The sequence below is a fragment of the Mixophyes fleayi genome, chromosome 2 (assembly GCF_038048845.1).
Source record: "Mixophyes fleayi isolate aMixFle1 chromosome 2, aMixFle1.hap1, whole genome shotgun sequence".
In the NCBI taxonomy this organism is placed as follows: domain Eukaryota; kingdom Metazoa; phylum Chordata; class Amphibia; order Anura; family Limnodynastidae; genus Mixophyes; species Mixophyes fleayi.
Genome location: NC_134403.1, coordinates 290,373,799 through 290,390,459, shown reverse-complemented (window position 1 = coordinate 290,390,459; position 16,661 = coordinate 290,373,799). Strand labels below are relative to the sequence as shown.

At 40.1% G+C, this 16,661-nt stretch overlaps 2 protein-coding genes across 4 annotated transcripts in view; one reads left to right on the top strand and one right to left on the bottom strand.

Annotated features, from left to right (window-relative positions):
• The window catches only part of SLC35A5 (solute carrier family 35 member A5), a 315,996-nt gene extending 313,174 nt beyond the window's left edge, over positions 1 to 2,822 (bottom strand). For all 3 annotated transcript variants that reach the window (XR_012688160.1, XM_075196377.1, XM_075196378.1), the window contains exon 1: positions 2,728 to 2,822. The gene's annotated coding sequence lies outside the window, so the exon portion shown is untranslated. The remainder of the gene's footprint in view (positions 1 to 2,727) is intronic.
• Positions 2,823 to 3,042: 220 nt separating this feature from the next.
• The window catches only part of ATG3 (autophagy related 3), a 33,029-nt gene continuing 19,410 nt past the window's right edge, over positions 3,043 to 16,661 (top strand). The window contains exons 1-4 of the mRNA XM_075196379.1: positions 3,043 to 3,169; positions 3,283 to 3,380; positions 4,456 to 4,497; positions 10,981 to 11,030. Coding sequence (XP_075052480.1) covers positions 3,309 to 3,380; positions 4,456 to 4,497; positions 10,981 to 11,030 — 164 coding nt within the window. The 5' untranslated portion in view covers positions 3,043 to 3,169; positions 3,283 to 3,308. The remainder of the gene's footprint in view (positions 3,170 to 3,282; positions 3,381 to 4,455; positions 4,498 to 10,980; positions 11,031 to 16,661) is intronic.

Here is a 16,661-nt window from a genome sequence, read left to right as displayed (position 1 = left end):
AAAATGTCAGAATTCCAAGAAATCATTTTCAAATTCTCTATACTGAAAGTGTGTTATGTAAGTTTTGAGCAAAAAAACATGTCAGACATTACCATATCCTTATGTAATATAAGTATAGGAGAGCTCTAGCCAACAATAGAGAAGTCAATTTCATTTATTAGAGCACAAATGAAAAAGCACAAGATGAAGGCTGTATAACTTGCATGGAAGAACTAGACTGCTGTTCACTATCAATCTCTTATTTTATTCACCAAGTACAGATTTCAATTAAGATAGAACTTGATTCTTAGCTTTGTTGGTTAACTGTATAAAACATATTGTAATGGCTGGTGTTACAAATATGTTTTTTGAAGCCGCGTATTTTGCTTCTTACAATTGCTCGTAGATTGTAGGAGTGTTATCATGAGCATCATAGGGTAAACATTGCTTTCATAAAGCATTGTGGTAGCTTTATACAGCTTGTGCGCAACAGGCTATAGCATTTTCACACTCATTGCAACTGACCTGGATTTCAGCATAGTGTTGTGTTAGGTGAAAATGTAACATTTTAGTGTCTGGGAGTGTTAGAAGTTTAGGAAACAGCTGGTGCGCCAGCAAAGAATAGACCCTATAAACACTACTGATATAAACTAACAGCAGACATATGCTACTTTTACATACACAAAATTCTGCTTGTATCACACCTGCAGATATTATTATTATTATTATTAATTTTTAGTTATAAGGCGCCCCAAGGTGTCCGTAGCGCCGTACAGGAACAAATTACAATACAATGGGAGACAGCACAGTACAGTAAACACAGTAACTCAGTAAGCTCAATGCACAGCTAGAGAGGGCGGGGAAGGGGGAGGGAGGATCCGCAAACGACGGGGCCCAAGAAGGAGGGCGTGGAAGACAGGGAGACCCCCAGGGGGGAGGGGGGAGCGAGAGTGGACGTGGGGGGAGGACCCTCGAGGAGGAGGGCTAAGTAGCTGGAGAGCAGAGTTAGAAGTGGTGGAAACAGGAGGAGAGATGGCCCTGCTCAGAGGAGCGTACAATCTAAGGGGAGGGGGAGCAGATAGAATCAGAATGCTAAGAGAAATCTGATGTAGACAATTGTACAACACCAGTTCTAACCACAACCTGAAAAGTAAAACATCCATTTCTGCATGACAAAATGTAGAAATTAAATAATTTCTAGTGAATGTAAAATAATATTATATTGTATATATTTCTGATTGATATTATACTGTACTCCACTAAACTATTTTCAGTCTAATCTCAATTTGGGCACATGCACTTACTGATCAGTGAATGTACGTGACATGTGAATTGCTCTTAGCATGCAGTAAAGAAGTGATACTATATGTTATTAATAGACTTGCATGCAGAGAATATAGCTGGATACACACTATTTAAAATTAATTCAGATGCAATTTCTATATACCATCAACTGAAAGTCCCTAAGATCATGCAGGTTCATCTGTACACACCTACACAATTTACCTTTAGATCTGTAATCTTCATTTCTCATAACCATCTGCTCAAAAGAATTTGGCTCTGTACACTATTCAGATATTTGCCTACATTACAGGTTTGAGTGCATACACACTTCCACAATTGCCTAACATCATTACATCTTTGATTGTGATTTTTAGGAAAATATGAAACCAAATTGAACGATACCACATGCTTTGGTACGATAAAACATGAACATGGGAGCATACACTGGGGCACATTTATCAATGTTGGTCAAAAATGAAAAATAGTTATCAATCCTTATCGCATGGATAAGGATTGAACCATTTCTCAAATTTATTAAAAACGGATCACAGAAACGGCAGTTCTGATAAACTGCTGTTTCTGTGATAAAAAAAAAGAAATCCCACTCACCCCGCCTCTTCGGAAGCGCTGTCTCAGGATCTCCTCCAGGTGTTCGTCGCTCCTCTTCATCCTTCAATTGCGCATGTGCATTTCTAAGAACTGCACATGCTCACAAAGATCCCCGCTCTGTCTCTGCAACGAGCGAGCAGTGAGTGACAGGGAGGGATCATGTGATTCCCTCCACACATGCGATGTCCAGCTCTGCTCTTCGGAGCAGAGCGGACAGCATTGGATTTTTTTCATTTATGATAATGTACTCCAGCTTCAACTGGCGTACATTAACATGACAAGTTTCCGAAAATATTTTTTTTTACGGAACTTGTTAGACAGCAGCCAGGTCCAGTCGCCATACAGTTGAATGGTGACTGGTCCCAAAAATGAAGAGAAGCGCAAAGCTGCAGATATCCACGATATCTACTGCGATGTACCTTTATTAAATATGCGGAGGACACAGCGGGACCTGATTTGCACGGTAAGTGCACTATCATTACTTGTTAAATATGCCCCACAGTCTTGTAATATCTGACCAAAGAGTCGTTTGTCGTGTGGTCTGCATGATGATTTCATCAGTGTGTACCCAGCTTAAAAGCAGCTGCTGAGAATTGCATTTAGCATCCAGAACTAGAGAAGTGATGCTGTGGATTTGGTAACTCTTGGCAATAGGGAATTTGCAAACATAAAAAGCTGCAACCATATCTATTTCAATGTAACTTTGGTAGCTTTCTAGCAGAGTTAAGGGACATTTACTTCTACACAATTCAGAAAGTTTGCTCTGTCATTCTATTGGGGTAACTGTTCTGGACATGCACAGAGTGCTTGATTTGATGAACAGGACAAGGATGGCAGCAGCATCATCTGACTTACCCGATGTTCACCAGAGCAGGGACACGTCACCGGCTAACAGGACCCACATCTCACTGCTGCACACCTCTGGACAACCACACTCACACACCTACAGCACTCTTCCGGGCTATGACGTCACGCCCTCCAAGCCTCACTCCCGTTCTAGTGACGTCACATGATATGTTTTGCCCGTACAGAACTATAGGAAGCCTATTCACTATCCGTATCAGGCTGCTAGCAGTCACTGAGGCGCATCCAGGGCCCAGCGTTAGGAGTGGGGTGAGATAGGGCAGCAGAGCTCCCCCACACACAGCTCCTGTCCTAAGGGCCCCTCCTACACCCGGCGCATAGACCAGCCCCTCCACTTCTGCGAAGGAGCTATTTCCGGGCGTGCCACCCCATGTGACCTGCACCGGGATAGAGCAGCAGGGCGGAGAGGTTCCTCAGAGAGACCCCAGTGCAGGTGAGAGGTGTTGCCATGACGATGACACCCGCCCCCGCCCCCGCACTGCTCTGTAGCTGTCAGCTCTGTGTCCAGTGATCACTGCTAACCTTACGTGTTATTATCTCCCCCAGTACCCCTGTGAGGGGAGAGAGGTGCCATGCAGAGCGTCATCAACTCCGTAAAGGGCAAGGCTCTGGAGGTGGCCGAGTACTGGACCCCTGTGCTGAAGGTATGACCATCATCATCCTCTGTTCAATAGGACTATCCACTAATGATGTGTGGCAATATCTGTGTAAACTGGCAGAATATCTGTATACACAGTATGTTCTGATGTCATCACTTGAGTGCTCATGAGGAAACATGTACACTAAACTATTACTGATATTAGAACTCTCCTCAGATTTCTGTGACTTGTTTAATAGCAGTGATCCTACAGCCATGTCCTTTTATGTTCACAGTACTTCTAAGATCACTATAATTTAGCCCAGGTAGAACATTATCTTATATAACAGTAAATGTGACTTAATTACGAGTGTGTGTTGAAATAGCATAAAATGTTGCATAAATGGTAATATGTTAAAGCAAGTGTGTTTGAAATGCGAGTTTGGGGGGGGGGGGGGTCTACTTCTCCCCGCCTTTTAACTTTGCAGCTGGTGATGTATTCATCTTTTATCTATAGAGAGATGGCTATTCACGTTAGTATTTCTTCACATGAGACGCTATTACAGTTCAACAAGTCACTGTAAATTGAATATTGTTCTAGGGATTAATGCAAATGGGTGAATATCTAGGAAGCAATTGGCATTATATTCTGCAAGGGTGTATGTGTTGTTATTTTACCTCAGAGCCGTAACTAGGGTTGTGCGACAGGGGCAACCGCCCAGGGCGCAACGCTGAAGGGGGGTGCAATTTAGGAATATTTTATGTTCATTTGGTTAAAATTGAGTGCTAGGGGGGCGGCATTTGTATTTCTCGCCCCAGACGCTAGAATTCTAAATACGGCTCTGTTTTACCTCTATGCACATCTGTTACACAACGCTGCAATTGTAACAAATTGTACTTTTATTTCATATCAATTTTATTGAAGAAGTTTGGAGATGTACAATTCACTATTTATTTTTATATATATATATATATATATATATATATATATATATATATATATATATATATATAAAAAAAATTCATCAAGGAAAGCCCATTTTTCTCCTGAAGAATCTGAAACTTAGTTTTCTAATAGAATTCTGTATGTGCAAAATTGTCTGTATAATAATATTTGTTAACGCATTACTTTTTCTTTACAGGAGTCAAAGTTTAAGGAGACCGGTGTTATTACCCCTGAAGAGGTAAATAGAGTTGTATCTGTATAATATTAACATATTATACTTATATTAATCTGCTTGTGTGTTTTTTTTCGAATGTCACCACACTGTCTCAGGGCAGCCTGTCACCTCCTAATATCAGGCCAATTCCTATAATTTGCAGGGCAAACACATTTGGGCCTCACAGGAATGTCTGGACAAACCCCCTTCCCTCTTTTCTGAATACGGGACATCACTTCCTCCCCTCCCTCTCTGCTTCTTATCTCATATACAAGCAGTGGGTATAGGAGGGGATGTCCCTGGGTATCACATGTGATGCTACTGCTTGGCATCGAGCACTGTGCTTCAATGACATCGTCAGGGACAGGGTGGGCTGGGGGTCAGAGGGTAATCCGCCCCCAGGGCCGGTCCCATAGTGGGCTACCTTGGACTGGGTCACATGTATTTTTTTTTCCCGTTAAAGTCTTCCTAATGAGTCGAGTGTTGCCCCCCGGCTAAAATTTGCCAGCCCTCCCCTGACCACGGCATGTATGTTCACCACCTATCTATGAGACATGGCATGGTGTGTAAAACACAGGGACATTCCTTCCTGTACCTGTCTTTTGTATATAAGGTAAGAAGTGGCGAGAGAATGTGTGGGGTGGGGGGGGGGGGGGGGGGGTGATTAACAGGGGTGGATTGGTGGTGAGGGAGAACTAAAATACATTGGAGGGTAGCTGGAAATGAATAACAGGAGGGGGAGACTGATGGAAGATAACCTAATTTATAATGTGTTTGTTTTTATATATAATATGCAATAGACTGGCTTGCACAATGGATATACAGTTTACATTCTGCCATACCAAAAACTTGCGAGACCTAAAATGTAAACCTGTCTCCCATAACTGGGACGCCACCAATACAAATAACTCATGTTCCACTGTCAGTAATATTTGTAGAAAACATAAAACATCATGGGGTAAATGTGCCATGGTCCGGTTTTTTTCAAGTCGCCGGAAATCGGCGAGTTTACAACTACAATTTAAAGCGGCGTTGGCTTGTAAAGGCAAACTTGCCTTTACAAGACAGCGCCGCTTTAAATTTTAGCTGTAAACTCGCCGATTTCCGGCGACTTGAACAAACCGGACCATGATACATTTTCCCCCATGTCTCATTATTTAAGATAAGTGACAAATCATGTTGCGGATATACACCAAGACTGTAGTCTACCGCCTGTGCTTCATTGCACTATTGATAGTTTGGTGCATTTACTGCTAAAGCTGGGTACACACTACACTGTTTTCGTCCAATAATCGGCTCAAACAGCCGACATACGACCACTCGTTCAAAAGTCGGGTCAGTGTTTACAGTGACACGATGGTCGAAAGTCTGCCCAAATGGACGATTCTCGCCTCATTTGGTTGGTCGTACCGTTTAATATTTTCTGTCCAATCTCGTTTCCGCTGTGTAGTGTGTACAAACTTCTGACCGATCCACGACAATCCTACGATACTTCCTCGACCTGGGGGGCGTGTGTATGTTAATTTTTTATGTCAATCCCAGTCCCACGTGGTGCGGAATACGCACATCACTGTGTTTTGTATTGATGTATATTAGTGGCACATTGCCAGTGGCAATGTATATTGCACCTGCCTGGCTGCAGACCATTACACTTGTGCAAAGCACGTGTGTTATTACCCTTTGCGTCTATGATGGCAATGTATTCATATTTACTCTTTATACACTTATACCTTTATAACCTATTAAAGTTATATTAACCTTTATTAACTTATAATTGTGAATTACCCAGAATAAACCACACAGTGTTCAAGCAAAAATTTTAACACACACAGCTGTCAGAAAGATCTGCATGAGAAGTGAGCGCGCCCATACCAATCAGAGAGCTGAATACTGCAGAGTATTATTTTTAGTATTTTTAAAGGTGCTACTGGTTTGTGGCAGAACAGGTCTTGATGTCACTTGGGTTTCTATTCCCTTTTGATTTCTTTATCTACAAAACAAGGAAATAAAAAATGTTTACCATTTAACTTATATATCTGTAATTTATATTCAACGACATAAATACTCTCATTTTCTCACCTTTCACACTGCTCGAGAACAGTTTATATTTATATTTTGGTCCCTGTGGCAAAATCGCAATAATAGAGGGCTTAACCTCCGAGCATTCTGGAAAACAGGCGCCATTTTGGTTATTATAACGGTACATGTATGTGCCCAAAGCATTTACATGTCTACACATGTACACTGAAATACCTTTGTGTAGAACTTCTTTAGTATATTTCTCATGTTCAATTTTTCCTTGTTTGCTAACAGGTGTAACATTAGTGGTATCTAAACAGGCCTTCTCATTGTTAATTCTTCGTTCTGACATAAAAAAAATAGGCTATAAATTAGCCTTTTACATTGCTTTATGTGACACTACATCTACACTACAGGTACACTACATCTGCTACTGACCTTTTTTAATGTCGTTGTCGTCCTGGTCCAGTACTTTGACCATCATCTCCACCTCTCTTGGGCTCATTGGATTTGCTCTTTCCTCTTCTCGAGTATCTCCATTCTCCACCTTAACTTTTCCAACATTTTTTGGCCCTTCCAGCACCATCTCTGACTCTATCTCCGTCTCTGTCTCCATAACTGCAACCCCCACTGACACCTCCTCACCCGCAACCCCCACTGACATCTTCTCCTCACCCGCAAACCCCACTGTCACTTTCTCACTCGCCATCTTCTGAAGCTCCTCGGCGCCAAACAGGTTCCTCTGTCATTTTATACACTCAGACACGGGCGTTCGTTTCTGCTGTGGACCAATCAGCGATGATGCACGCCGAGAATGGAGCATTCCATTACATACGAAGGGGTTTTATTATTAGGGAATATTCATTGCATTCCACTTTAGCAGTTAAATGTTTTTCTAAACTTCTATTTTATAGAAATGAAGGGAGTTAACTATAGCTAAAGCTCTGCCCCTTTATGCTAATGTATTTGGTATCTAGTACATATCCCGCAAATGTCGCTGCAGTGTGTACGAAATTGAAATCATTGTTCACGACAACATGGCTGTAAAAAGTCACTAAAGGGACGCACGCTCTTCCCTTTCTCTTCCTAAACAAGGCTAGTGTATATGCAGTCCATGGACTGAGCGATCGGACCATCGATCGCATGTAAAATCGCTCGGCATAAAAAGTTGGGCGAAATTTCTGTAGTGTGTACCCAGCATAATCACAGTGGCCTAGTGGTTAGCACGTCTGCCTCACAGCACTGGGGTCATGAGTTTGTATGTTCTCCCTGTGCTTGCGTGGGTTTCCTCCGGGTGCTCCGGTTTCCTCCCACACTCCAAAAACATACTGCTAGGTTAATTGGCTGCTATCAAAATTGACCCTAGTCTGTGTGTGTGTGTGTGTGTGTGTGTGTGTGTGTGTGTGTGTGTGTCTATATTAGGGAATTTAGACTGTAAGCTCCAATGGGGCAGGGACTGATGTGAATGAGTTCTCTGTACAGCGCTGCGAAATTAGTGGCGCTATATAAATAAATGATGATGATGATAATCGCTGATTATATGGAGATCATTGACCACTATGTAAAACAGAAAATGCTCACACTTATTGTTCTATATTTTTGACTTTCATAGTACAACACTCGTTGTACATATTCTGTTGTACATAGGGATTAACATAGCAATCTATATATAAATCGCTGTGTAGCACTCCATCAACCTTGCTGGCGTCTCAGCACAGATGGATTGAAATAGTATAGTGTAAAGAACTTAAAGACGTAGTTTTGCTATAAGGCCAACTAGTTCACTACTTAATGCTTTATTGCATTATTTATATACGCAGAATGTGATGATGGAGAAAAGTCTGTTTACTACATTTATTGGTTTGTTTCAGTTTGGACTTTTAGTATGTAATGTTCCTTGCTATTTTGTCTATTAGCATTTAAAGCTGGCTGACTTTTATTTATTTTTTTCTGTTGACTTGCATATTAATTATGTTTTTCAATAGCCAGTCATATTGTAAATATGGGGTTGTGAAATCGTTCACAGCTTTCATTTCCTGATTCTGTATATTAATTTTTTTTTCTAAGAATATGTTGCATCTAAATTGACGTTGTGGTGATCTGTTTCACAATAGGGTATGCTTATTGCTAAACCATATATTCTGCAGTGTTTGTTTTTCTTTTGTTTTTAACAATGTTTTTTCCCTATACTTTAGAATTGATTTGATGAAATAAAAATTTGAAAAATTGTGTGATTTGTTTTTCATTTGCAAGTAGCTTTGAGCTCTTCTGTGTCTTTTTACATACAGTGCACAGTTGCTTAATATTTGTTTTTTCTGTTACTCAGCAGATCATATAGGCCTTCTGTTTGTACAACTAGCTTGTAGTATCAGGGCTTTACAAATACGGGGAGCGGGAGCCATATAGCCAACCTAAAAAAAAATAAAAAAATTGTTGCTTGTGTCTAATTTTTGCAAATAATTTATATTGCTACTAGTGGATGTATGGTGTCTGGTGTCTTAAAACCTCTTTCAAAAGACTAGATTTGACTCGCTGGTTCTTGAATTCTACATTATTTTGTTCACTTCTGATTCTTAAGAATAGCATACAAAACTCCAATAACCTCTTCCTATTCTCACTTGATCGTGCTATTCAGCTCACCACTCAGTTATCGGGCTCTTGATTTGTTTGTGTGCTTGTCCAGCTTCAGCAAGGGATATGGCTCTGGTTAAGAGGCTCCTGCTCTCCACTAATCACTTTCATCCCAGGGCGTTAGTCTTATTTTACTACTTCTTTACTGTTTATAGCCTGGGTGGGTGATAAACTCCCACTTCACTGGACACTAGCCTCTATGTCATGTAAGATGACACCAGACAGTTGGCTTATTTCAGTGCCTTTGACGCACTCCCTTTTTAAAACTTTGTGGTGCCAAGTTCAGCAGATTCAGTGCAGCCCATGAACAGATCCCTATGAACATTGAAGATTGTCAATATTAAGTGTTTGGAGAAGCCCCAGTTCTGATCAGGCAGGCTGTTGCACCTTCAGCTTTTCTGCAGCGTCTGATCTTTCTCTTTGCGATTCACTTTCTAAATATCACTAACAGGCTATACCCGTAATACTTTTAGTCCAGGGTTGCCAGAGAACTTAGGTGCAGAGGTCGGTCTAGTTCCTGTGTATAAGAGAGGTCAGGAGTTCTGCTCAATCCTCTTATATCCAGCTGGCTATCTTGCTTTTGTTGCATTATGGCTGGATTATCTGTGGGACCAAGTCTTCCCATGTTCCATTGACTTTCTATATCTTCCTGGGCTTTCATGATTTATTGGTCTGGTTTGCTTCCCTTAATGTTTTGACTTGTTTGCTCCCTTAATGAAGCATGTAGCATTACTGACTTTTTTATCCCCTCATAAACTCCAGGGCATACATGGAATGGCAGTCTGGTAGTCCAATGCTCCTTATCAACCTATTTTCCACAATCTGTGACTACACGGAGGTGGCGGAGACAATATTGTGCTTACACTATGGATGTGTTTCTGGAACATCTCTCTAAGGTTGCATGTGGGCCACAATCAATAGACCCCATGGCTGCATGAAGCTATTTGTTCTGATGAGCGGCACGCCCTTTGTGATGCCAGATTGGCAGTGTTCACTACAGCTGCTAGCATCCACTACTTCCCCATTACTGCAAGAGAACAAGTTCCTCACAGGATGCATGGGTTTATTACCTGGAAAAATATATAGCATGTTTTATTTCAACAAATGCCTTTAAACATGCTTTATTGATTAATAAATATGCTAAAGGGTTCACTGCAAAGCATGAGTTAGATAGCTCAAAGTGGCCCCACAAAACTAAGTAACATAAAAATAATAACTCTCAGAGGAAAGTTGTGAATATCTGAAGGTTTGTCACTGGTGACCCTCCAATTACCTAGTCCAGCCATACCCTTTGTGCAGTGCTGTATCCTGGACTCTAAAGCAAGGCCACAGATACCCATTGTCTTTAGCTCCAGTTCCAATTGTATGTCGTGATCATCATCAACAACAATTATTTATATAGTGCCAGCAAATTCCGTAGCACTTTACAATTGGGAGCAAAACGGTAATAAAACAATACTGGGTAATAGAGTCAGACAGAGAAGTAAGAAGACCCTACATACAAGCTAACACTCTATAATATGTATTGCTGCATAAACAAATATGGGTGAAAGAATTGAGTTGACTTTCAAGGAGGCCCACTTGGTGCAGATCCACCGAGACCTGTGGGGTTATTTATTGTGGCCTATGGTCCTTTTACCTCAGTAATAGAATCACAGACATGTTTTCTACATATTATTTGTGGTTATCAGCCCCCTTTCATTTTATGGATTTTTTCTTTTTTTCTGTGATTACTTTCAAACAAGATTGGATTGAACTGTTGGTGTGTAGGTTTTAACTGATATGTTACCTACTGATATATGATTATTATTCTTTAACTCTATTATAACTTCAATTTTATCTGTTATTTTTCAACAGTTTCTGGCTGCTGGTGATCATCTTGTTCATCACTGTCCTACATGGCAATGGCAAGTATATTTGTTACTTCTGTGACAAAACTAAGCCAAATGACACTTCAGACTGTAATTAAAAAGTAATGGTAATCTAGTTTGTTGCTCCCCTGCAACTTTTCTCTGCAATTTATCCCACATAAATTGGGATGATACCAAGAGCAAAGCTCTATCCCAAGGCCCAAGTTTGTCTGGTTTCCTTTCAGTTTTGTTCAATTGATAACCTGGCCTAATTGGACCACTTATTAGGGACTAGGGAGCAGACGGGCTGGGTACTAATGCATGGCTCTTAGCTCACACTCGGCTTGATGAAAATTAAAGCATGTTTGATACCTTCAGCAACTAACACAACAGTTCCTCTAAATGGTTAAAGTGAATGCTGACATATAAAGCAAACTAAAATAAGTAACATTATTGGCTCTTGGCCCCATTCTGGACACAAAGGACATAGAATGGCAGTCCAGCGGTTTAATGCTCCCACAGGTTGGCACCACGTCCCTGAATAACCCTTGCACTGAAGGCTGTATTCTATAGGATCCTGCTGCCTGGGTCCAATAGAAGGGATGAAGTTGTGACAACTGGCCACCATATTTTTCACTTGAATAAGCCAGACGGAACCTGAATCACCAGCCTACATACCCAGAAAAATCTGTTGATCACCCCTCAGACATAGGCTTCATTCCCCCCAGAAACTACCATGCTGTCGGTGCAGTTAAACTCAGTTGGAAGCTGCTGGTGTTGGTCTGCTATTAACTAAGTCACTTAGAGATGGGCTGAACTGAGAAGTGGTATGTTGAACTAAACATGCCCCAAACTCCTGGGATTGCTTCAATGTGTTTGGAATGGAGACTTAGGGACAGCAATACAAAGACAAGTGGTCAGATAGCGTCTTTAGCTCCTTGGTGTATTTAGTGCTTTAGTCTCACTGTCCTTTCGAAATCCTCTGGAAGGAAACCTAGGTGAGCAGGTTGGCACATATTGGAAAACTGCAAACGGAACGTACTTTGGATTACGTTGACTAAAAATAACACAGAGAATCCATTTCTGTCTTTTGGAAAATTGATCCCAGGTGGGTTTGACCTTTATTGCCATGGCACATTCAGATTATACAGTACTTTTTTTTTTCTAAAGAATAGTCCCTTTGAGGTTTTTTTTGGTGTTTAACTTTAGAGGTTAAAAGTACATAATAGACCCAAAAGGTCTATTTTGCAAATATAGCCTCTATCCCATCTGTAAGCCTTTGTTAGATTTTCTCTCTAGTAGAGGTCATCTTACAAACTCTTAATGGATTCGATTCTCTATCTTCAAAAGGGAAGAGCATATGTAATTCTCTGACTATGTCCAGCTGCCACCAGAGTTTCGGAAACTTGACCATGTAGGATTTGACCTGACTAGTGAAAACATCTTTTTGAACTAGTTCATTAAAACCACTTCTGCTCTCTAAATGTACAGAATCAGTCTATTTGTGTCACTCTCTAGTAAGGTGCATCTATTTAACCAAGGCTTAGACATAGTATGAAAGGCAAGACTTATCCTTTAACCAACGTAATTTTCCCAATAGCTAGGGTTAGTCTAACCATTAAGCCACCATTCACATTTTTCTCTCTGTTGAATAAGAATAAAACCAAGGTAAATTTTAAGAACTGTTTTCAGTTATTTTATAGCATTTTAGGATATATGCAGTTTGATTGTGTTTGGGGAATAGAAAAAAAATTATTGGAAAAAATATATACGATTCCATGTTATTTGGACTAGACATATTACAGAACATGAATGCTTGCCATGGGTTACAGTATGAAAAGATAAACCATAGATGGCAAACCACAAAGTACATAAAAATGTCATACATGACCATTCACTGAGTGGTCGAGTTAGGCATTTTGCATGTTTCATCATATTGCACCATACATTCTATTTTTAAACATGATTACATAGTTGTTTCGGTTAACATGAGACATATGCACATCAAGTTCAAACTTTCACCATCAAAAACCGCAGTTGAGTCAAAGAAAGCCAAAAACCCATATTGCATAGTCCAAATTACAAAATGGAGAAAAGTTCCTACCTGACCCACTACTGGCAATTGGACAGGTCCCTGGATAAACCTTCTATAACGTGTATTGACGCTAGTAGACATGTATATTGTATTTTCTAAGGAAATCTTTTCTTAAAGTTTTTCAATATGTCTTGTTGAGGTCCATTACTCTGTTTCATGGCTGTTATAGTAAAGAACGTTTTCGTAGCTTGAGATCAAATATTTTTTTCCAGCTGTAAGGAGTACCTTCTTTGGCACTTTAAACTGAACATTATGCCATGGAATTTTATATATAGGCCATTGATATGTGTGTACATAGTGATCACATCCCCTTTAAGCTTGTCCATTTTAATGTAAATTAATCTAACTCTGAGTCTTTGCTCCTTACTGATATCTTCCATAGCCCTGTTAATTAATTTAGCTGCCCTCTTTGCAGTTTCAAGTTCCAAGACATCATCTTTGTACATTTTTGAGGCCTCAGTAGTGGGTTCTAAAAGTGCAAAATTTTACTTCGCTCTAGATAATCTGTCCCTTTTAATACATGATGATATCCTGCTGATTCTGGATGCGGCAGCTTGGTATTATGTTCTAATGCAAAGTACGATCTTCAATGACCCATAGATTCTTCATACCTTCTCCATAGATTTACCCAATAGTGTTCCACCTAAAGTCTAAGCTGCATGCATATTTCAGCACCTAAATGCATAACCTTAAATTTATTCACTTTGAACTTCACCTGCCATGTTTCTGCACTTTTTATCTAGGTCGTTTTATAATACATCTTGATCGGTTTCTTGCATAATTGTGTGTCCTCTGCAAACATAAAATGTACTATTAATTTCCCTCCCCCCAAGGTGGACTGTTAGGGAACGAACTGCTGCCAGCTCCATCTCGATGAAAGAAAATGCTTATTAGGTCTATTATTGATGGTACTATACCCCGGATAAACTGTCAGCTATGTACCCTTCTGCCACACCAGATTGCTAAAGAAGCTGTGGCCAGCAAGTAGAGATGGTCACTGACCCCCGTGTTTTGGTTTTGGATCTGGATTACCCTCGGGTTTTGGTTTTGGCAAAACCGCCCTTGCGTGTTTTGGTTTTTGTTTTGTTTGGTTTTCTTTTGCTATTTTGTTTAAAAATCTTTTTTTTTTTGGCCTAAATTAACCTAATGTAGTGCTCCACCTATTTCTTGGATAAGTAAGGTAATTCTAAAGCTAATAAATTAGGAAAAAAAACAGTTTAATCAATGGTAGGCCGTCCTTAATTCTACACACAAACCTGATTGTCTTCCTCTCCATCTTAGCCTATTGGCAATGCAGCCATCGTCTTTGGGTGTATATTACACCCTACACTTATAGTTAAATATAAAAAGAAATGGACGAGGCAGTTTGGTTTCTGTCTGCATCAGCCCCCCCCCCTCCACTTGTAGTAAAATAGAAAAGAAGCCGCCTGCATAGACTGTACAATATAAAAGGAAATGGACAAAGGTAGTTTGGTGTCAGTCTGTATCACACCCCCCTCTCCACTATTAGTAAAATAGAAAACAATTCAGCTGGTCTAGACTGTAGAATATAAAAAGAAATGGACAAAGGCAGTTTGGTGTCTGTCTGTGTATGGCACCCTACCCTTTCAAGACTGTACATGATATAGAAATGCCCCAAGTCCCTTTCCTATTTAGGGGTAGATTGCACCCTACACTTATACTTATCCTTATTTTTTTGGGGGTGTGTTTTTTTTTTCCCCTGATTTAAAAAGACTATGTACTTTTACATAGGCTTTACCAGATGACTTACAGGGAAGACTACCATCAGGACTGGTGTCAGCACCTGCTTGCTGATCCTGCTCATATGTGGACTGCTTTGAATCCATTATAATGAGCCCAGAGCACTTGTAGTGCAAAATATTAAATAGATAGTGCTGCTAGATATGACTTTTTGCAGCCAGAAAAATTATTGTTTCACACTGGGGAATATGGGACACCCCAAAGCACTTGTAGTGCAAAATATTCCAAAAAATGCCTCCTCTATCCTCCTCTCTTCTTGCTCTAATAATTGCTAGAAGAATTGGTAGCAGAATTTCAATAATAATTGAAAGAATAAGGTATACAATAATTGTTCTGTCCCTGCTCTAATGCTGCCTGTGACCTAACCCTGCTCTCTCCCTCTGTAAAATTGCTGTGGAGGCGGGTATTTATGCATTTCAAATATCGTGAGAACCGAGCCCCGAGATCAGACGACGTCACAATTACGTTTTGCCTCAATTTAGATTCCGATTGGGCGGGAGAGTACCGAGCCTGCTCGGCTCGGTACTCGGATAGGCAAAGTTCGGGTGGGTTCGGATCTCGGGGAACCGAGTCCGTCCATCTCTACCAGCAAGACTCATTCCTCCATATTTGGTGGACATGCCCACCTAGCTTTCTGGGACAGGGTTCGGGAGCTCGTGGCCTCGCTCCTTCTGTGCCCTGTGATTAGACCCTTGGACCTTTCTTCTTGGCTATCCATTACAGGACTCAGAAAAACATTCAACTAAGGTAGTCTCCCACATCCTGGCTGTGACTCTCCTTTCCGCCAACTACTCTACACTCTGTAGAAAGGACCCCCCCACTTAAAGTTTCTACCACGTTTTCCTTGTTTTGCTGATATATTCTAAAATCTTGGGTTTTGTCATTTTACATTTTGCATAATCTGTATTGTTTTACTCTTTGTATCATTGTTTCATGGTTTTTATTGTTGTCAGAGTTCTGAAAAGCAAAAAAAGAAAGTACTGTTAATTCAGAGTTCTACATCATTTATTGACAATTTAAAATGCACTGGTCACAAGATGGAACCCTACACCACTTATTAGATTAGTCCAATTATAGTATGAAACATAAATAATTACTCCCCGGACACAATAGTTTTCTATACAGTTAGATATTGTATTTTCTAGTTCAAGATCAAATGTTAACTTTGCTTGGGACTAGTAATAACTTGGTCTTCCAATGTTTTAACTAGCTGAAAGACCATACCTCTTCTTTTTTTTTTTTTTTTTTTTTTTTTTCAAGACGAAGGAGGAACATTGGTTATAATATATATATATATATATATATATCTCAATATCTGTTGAAGCAGAAGTTTGTCTTTTGTCCACATAGCATTTGGGGTACATGTGTAAAAAGTAAGGCTGACCCCCAAATAGCTCCTTCATCTTCTCCTATGCCAGGTCTGACCTAGCATAAAACAAGCATCATCTTTTATCGCAGTAGCTTCTTATAGCTATTCAATTATTGGGCCAAACTTACATTAATAAGCTCCATACCCTTTTCACAGTGTGGCACAGGAATTTAATATATCCTTTACACTCTACTTTATCAAACCATGCCATTTGCAGAAATCCTTTATAAATGGCCTTCGTTGTTTTGTTCTGGTGAATTCTGTTTCATCCAGGAAACTATAGTCTGTCTGTAATATGGCGTATGAATTGCTAAAGGCGGTCAGTGAAAATTGACTGATTTAAATTGGAATGTTGCTTTACATTAAGTATTTCCTACTTCTATTTCAGCATACCCAAACATTCACTCTGTTTTCAGCGTATCTTGACTGCACTAGCAGGTTTTGCATTTAAGTGAATGTGAGT